At 46.7% G+C, this 5548-nt stretch overlaps 1 protein-coding gene across 1 annotated transcript in view; it reads left to right on the top strand.

The window, feature by feature from the left end:
* LOC311143625 (mannosyl-oligosaccharide 1,2-alpha-mannosidase IB-like) overlaps positions 1–4020 on the top strand; it is a 108646-nt gene extending 104626 nt beyond the window's left edge. The window contains exons 13-14 of the mRNA XM_084179488.1: positions 1464–1579; positions 1948–4020. Coding sequence (XP_084035614.1) covers positions 1464–1579; positions 1948–2080 — 249 coding nt within the window. The 3' untranslated portion in view covers positions 2081–4020. The remainder of the gene's footprint in view (positions 1–1463; positions 1580–1947) is intronic.
* The last annotated feature ends 1528 nt before the right edge of the window (positions 4021–5548 follow it).

Genomic DNA, 5548 nt, shown 5'->3' with positions numbered 1-5548 from the left:
CCTCTCCGTGCCCCTCTCTCTCCCTCTCTACCGCTCCCTGCCCCCCCTCTCTACCGCTCCCTGCCCCCCTCTCTACCGCTCCCTGCCCCCCTCTCTCCCTTTCCCTGCCCCCCTCTCTCCCTCTCTACCTCTCCCTGCCCCCCTCTCTACCGCTCCCTGCCCCCCTCTCTACCGCTCCCTGCCCCCCTCTCTACCTCTCCCTGCCCCCCTCTCTCCCTCTCTCCCTTTCCCTGCCCCCCTCTCTCCCTCTCTACCTCTCCCTGCCCCCCTCTCTACCGCTCCCTGCCCCCCTCTCTACCGCTCCCTGCCCCCCTCTCTACCTCTCCCTGCCTCCCTCTCCTTTCTCTCTGGACAGTTCTACACAGTTGATCTGCCTACCTGTCTGTAGTGCTCCTGCACCATCACATCAGCTCACGTTTGATCACAGACACACACACACTCTCACTCATACTATTTTACCTGAGGCTCTGGGTAGTAGGCAGCTTACCTTCCTAAGTCCTAAGCTTGACAATTAGTGAGATAACATCTAAGATCAGTGTCTAGGGGCAACTTCATCCTACTTCGTCTAAGTGTGTGTGAGTCATGTGTTTTGAGGTTAGTTAGGCCCAGCTGTTGTAGTGCACGGCCCTGTGAAATGAGACCAGCAGAGTGCAGCTGTGTACACACACACACACAAAACACACCCTTCTCCTCCAGATAGAAGAGGAACAGACTCACACAACACTTTATTAACCCAGATGGTATTAGGACTGCATTCTAGTTCAGGTGTGTGTGTGCATGTGGCTGGATAGTTTTGATGTGTGTATGTGGTTGTGCCCAGGCTCGAAGTACAGATGGCTGTCTAGGACGCTGCTGTGTGTGTGTATGTATGTGTGCGTGCATGCATGCTCAGAAGGACAAATGCACGCACACACACACATCAAATGCAGTGGTCCATGAAAAATAGAAAATAGTTCCAACTCCTTGAGTGAGATTCTGCTGACAACTACTGACTATTAGAGGTACATTAAGAGAGAACGAGACAAGGACCGATTCAGAGAAAGAGCGAGAGAGAGAGAGAGAGAGAGGAGGGAGAGAAGAAGAGAGGAAAGCATGATTTTATTAAGCAAACTCATCTTACTCTGTGTCAATTAACGATCCACCAACTTTTACCCTCCCTTGAATTACACCTGATGCGGTGCAGAGGAGTGAAGAAGAGATCTTAAAAAGATCACAGCGTTTTAATGCTTGGACTGAGGTCACAGACGGAGACATTAGCTTCAAATCTCAATTAAAACAAAGCGATTTTAAATCAAATGTTATTCATCACATAACCAGTTTAGACTAGAGTGGTGATGGATAGAGAATGTCTCCTCCAACCCTCCCTTAAACAAAATGTTTAATGGAATAAGAGTCTACCCATCGCCTGACTACATTGTAAATGAGTGGTAATTAACAGTGCTGCTCTCGGTCTCCCCCTCCAGGCCATAGAAAAGTACTGCAGGGTCAGCGGTGGGTTCTCTGGGGTCAAGGACGTCTACTCCTCCAACCCAACCTACGACGATGTCCAGCAGAGCTTCTTCTTGGCAGAGACGCTCAAGTAAGTCTTCCGCCATTTTGGATCAAGACTGCACACCCAATAGCTCTCCAGGAGGAAGGTTGGCCAGCCCCTGTACTAGGGTGATATTACACTGGTTGTTGTTTTAGACTGATCTGAGGTGAGGTGGAGTGGATGGGGCAGCTCCCCCGTGTCCTGTTCATTCACATCCAGTTGGTATGAGATGGGGATGTCCTGGCAGCCCCCAGAATGCACTGGAACTGTGTGCTCTGCTCCCCCCTGCTGGTCGCTCTGCTTGTTGCTGTTCACATTGTCTCATACAAATACTACTACAGCACTGATGAACAGAATATAGCAGCTGAATATTGTCTGCTCTCTCTCCTCTTTCTCCCTCCCTCTCTCTTGTCCAGGTATCTGTACTTGTTGTTCTCCAGTGATGACCTGATGCCTTTGGAGAGCTGGGTGTTCAACACGGAGGCCCACCCCCTGCCGGTGCTGCACCTGGCCAACCTCACCCTACCAGGGAGCCAGGCCCAGCGGTAGAGACCAGGGGGGCCTCCAGACCTCGAGGGGGCCACAGCAGCCCTGTCTCCATCTCTCCCTCTCACTGCTACAGACTGCAGAAGGAGAGAGCTCAGACCACTGCAGAGTGGAGGGGACTGAAACAATAGCCTCTCTCGCTCGCTCTTCTTTCATTCCCTATAGCTCTCTCTGCTTATCATAAGGACGGAGGGTGCGTTCCACGTTTGTGATTGGCTACTTTTCTGTTGAAACACCGGGCCCCAATCAGGAAGCTTGATTTGTTTTAGCCAAACTCTGTCTCATAACGGACGCACACAGGAGCAAGAGAGTGTGTATGAACAAACAAACAGATGGACCCTTCTCTGAAGGGATGTGTATGTTTCAGACAGACTAGACAGACTGACAGTCAAACTGAAGACTATGGGATCTATGGGGTTTGTTGATTTCTTTTGTCATTCTGTGTCCTGGACGCTGATTGGCAGGGACACGACAGACTGCGACCCTCCTAGTCCGTCTGCCATTTCCTGTTTACTGTCTTACTCTGAACTTTGACCTGGAACTGTATCTGTGTCACTTTGTGGACGGGAGCAACGGCTTAATGCCTCCCATTCTGGAACCTTTCAAAAGTGGACCGGTCATATGGAACTGATATCCCTTGCATTCTCTATGCTACATTCTGCCATTTCTGTACACTTTCTCCTCTCTCTCTGCTCTTTTGTCTCTTTCTCTGTCACACTCTCTCTCTCGCTCTGTATCTCCCTCCATCTCTTATGATTAGCAGGTTACATAGCTTAGCCTGACCTCATCATTTTGTTGCTGCTATTCCACCGATTCTGCATCTCTCTCCTCTCTACCTTGTCTTATCACACCGATTCTGCATCTCTCTCCTCTCTATCTTGTCTTATCACACCATTCTGCATCTCTCTCCTCTCTACCTTGTCTTATCACACCATTCTGCATCTCTCTCCCCTCTACCTTGTCTTATCACACCATTCCAACTCCCTCCTTAATCTTCTCTTTCTTGTCATATTTCTTCACTTCTCCAATCGCGCCTCTCTAGCCTGGTAAACTTCCGTTCCTGTCTTTTCCATAAATCACTACCACTCCACAGGCAGATTGGGACAAGGCATGTTTTGGCAGTGTTTCCTGTCTGCTGATAAAATAGCCCCAATAGATACATTGTTATGCACTTTGTTGTTCGTATTACTAAGAGGGAAAAGAGTTACAGCACTGTCGGAGCTGAAGACACAAAGCCCTCCATTTATAATCTCTGTGTCTTTGACTCCTTTTAAAATGACTGACATGGATAGTGTTGCGCTGCCACCGATTGGTAGGGCCTGGTGTTCTTAACTCCTCACCCTACTGATCGGATTCTACCTAAACTGTTTCTTGTTCTTATTCTAATCACCACTCACAAATTAGGACTTGGGCTCAGTCACCTGTGCAATGAGTGTATGTTGAATGTTATGGCATTCATTCTCTATGGACTTGTGTGTTCTAAATGGATCTGTTGTGTTTCGTATGAATCTTGTTTCTGCAACAGTAGATGGAACGCAAGGAACTCTGCTGTGTTCAGTGATGAATCTGTGATTGGTGCGTTGATTGGGAGGGGGATACTTTAGGTTTAGGGGGTTGAAGGTAACACTAGGAAATAGAAGGGTACCCTGAAATAAATAACATTTTTGTTGGACCTATAAATTAATTTAAAGCCTTATCAAGTGTTGCTATGTGATGCCTTTGGCCAATACTGTGCTTTTTCATTTGTACATTTTTAGAAAATGTTATTCATACACAGGCTCATACACCAGTTACTTTTCTATGAGCCACCCTGCTGTCCCTCTAGCAGACCCATCATGATGATGATGATGATGATGATGGAATAGTGATGATGATACTGTTGGGGTTGGACTGATTACAGAACCACTCACCTTGCCAATCAATAAAGCCATACTATATTTGTGTCTCTGTTTAGCTAATTGGTTGGTTTCTGTCACTCATTTCTCATGTGCTGCACCTATACAACACCTGTCCCACCATCTCACCATTACTTTTTCCTCAGCCTCTTTTTTTTTTTTTACTCTGTCACTCTCTTTCTACTCCTTCATATCCCTACAATTTTCTATTCCTTTCTTTCTCCCCTGCTATCCCTCCCCCTGTCCCCATCTGTCGGCAGCTCAGTGTCTCCCCCCTGCCTCCCTCTTGTGGTGGTGGCAGTAGCAGCAGCCTACTGGTGTAGAAAGTTATGAAGTATGTTCATCACTGTTTGTCCCCCCTACCCCCACCTTTACTCTCTGACACCATCACTGCTTTCTGTCTAGGGAGGAAGCCGAGGCGTTCTTTGGCGCTGTCAGTCACCGTGAGGATGTTGATTTTGAAAAAAAAGTGTTCTGTATTTGTATTTTTACTGAACAAAAAAAGACATGTAAATATGTTTAAAATGAGACACAAATTCAATAAAGATGTTATGAAAAGTGAACAGAATAACTTAAACGGTGTCTTGGTGATGTTTGTTCCCTGTTCATTCTGTTCCGCTATCTAATGACTTTTACATGCAGGTGTTGGCTTGCAGTGTTCAGCACCTTTTATTGTTCCGTTTTATAGAAGGTCAAGTCTTCTCTTTCAGCTCCTGTCCTGAGGGAGCAGTCTTGGTTAACAAAATATCCAAAATACATAACATCAATTCAACAGCTAGTAAGGCTTAACAAAAACGTTTCATTGATTTCACTGATTTTAAAATCCTATTTTAGAGATCCACAGTTTAATTATTTATAAGAGAACTCCTGCACTCATCATCTCTAGACGTTTAGTGTATTGTCTGATGACGTTGGGTTCTGGGACCTTTTTGCCCCGGTCTCCACGTTGTCTTAGTATGAAGACCTACAGTTACAGGGATAGGTAGGTCACAGTCCTGGCATGCAGCCTCTGCCCACAACGCCACAGCATGTCACACTGACCGCTCTCTTCCTCCCACTTTCTGACAGATGTCTGCTTGGCGCCACTACACTCAACCACCCCTGTTGTCCAAAGCCTAGATTAAGTATATCATGACATGACTGATGTCATGACAACTGGTGTCGATGAAAGACGAGTGATTGTATTATATCATTTAGTCATAAAAAGTCAGTGCAGAGATTTTTTCCCAATTTAGATTTTTGTTTCTGTTCAGTTTAGTGATTTTAGCAGTTCAGTAACGTTTCCTCCCATGATTTTGTTCATCCTCTGTCCAGATCGGGATGTCGGACTCTCCTGCTCGCATCCACCCCTCATTTCTCAGTCTGTCATCAGTTTGAGTAACAGGCTGATAGGTCAGGGTGGATAGGCAGAGAGCAGGGCCTGACATCTATCTGACCTGAGGAGAACCCTTATGTCATGCGGTTTCCAAATGAGGATCTTCAGACACACAGGCTGCATCTCAGTAGTCTAAAATGGCTTCCTCTCTTCTTCCTCTGCGCTGATCTGGAAGGATAGGTGAAAGCACTATGGCGTTAT

The sequence above is a fragment of the Coregonus lavaretus genome (genome assembly GCF_964263955.1).
Source record: "Coregonus lavaretus genome assembly, chromosome: 16".
In the NCBI taxonomy this organism is placed as follows: Eukaryota; Metazoa; Chordata; class Actinopteri; order Salmoniformes; family Salmonidae; genus Coregonus; species Coregonus lavaretus.
The sequence above is the reverse complement of the archived record's forward strand: the minus strand, read 5'-3'. Positions and strand labels throughout refer to the sequence as shown.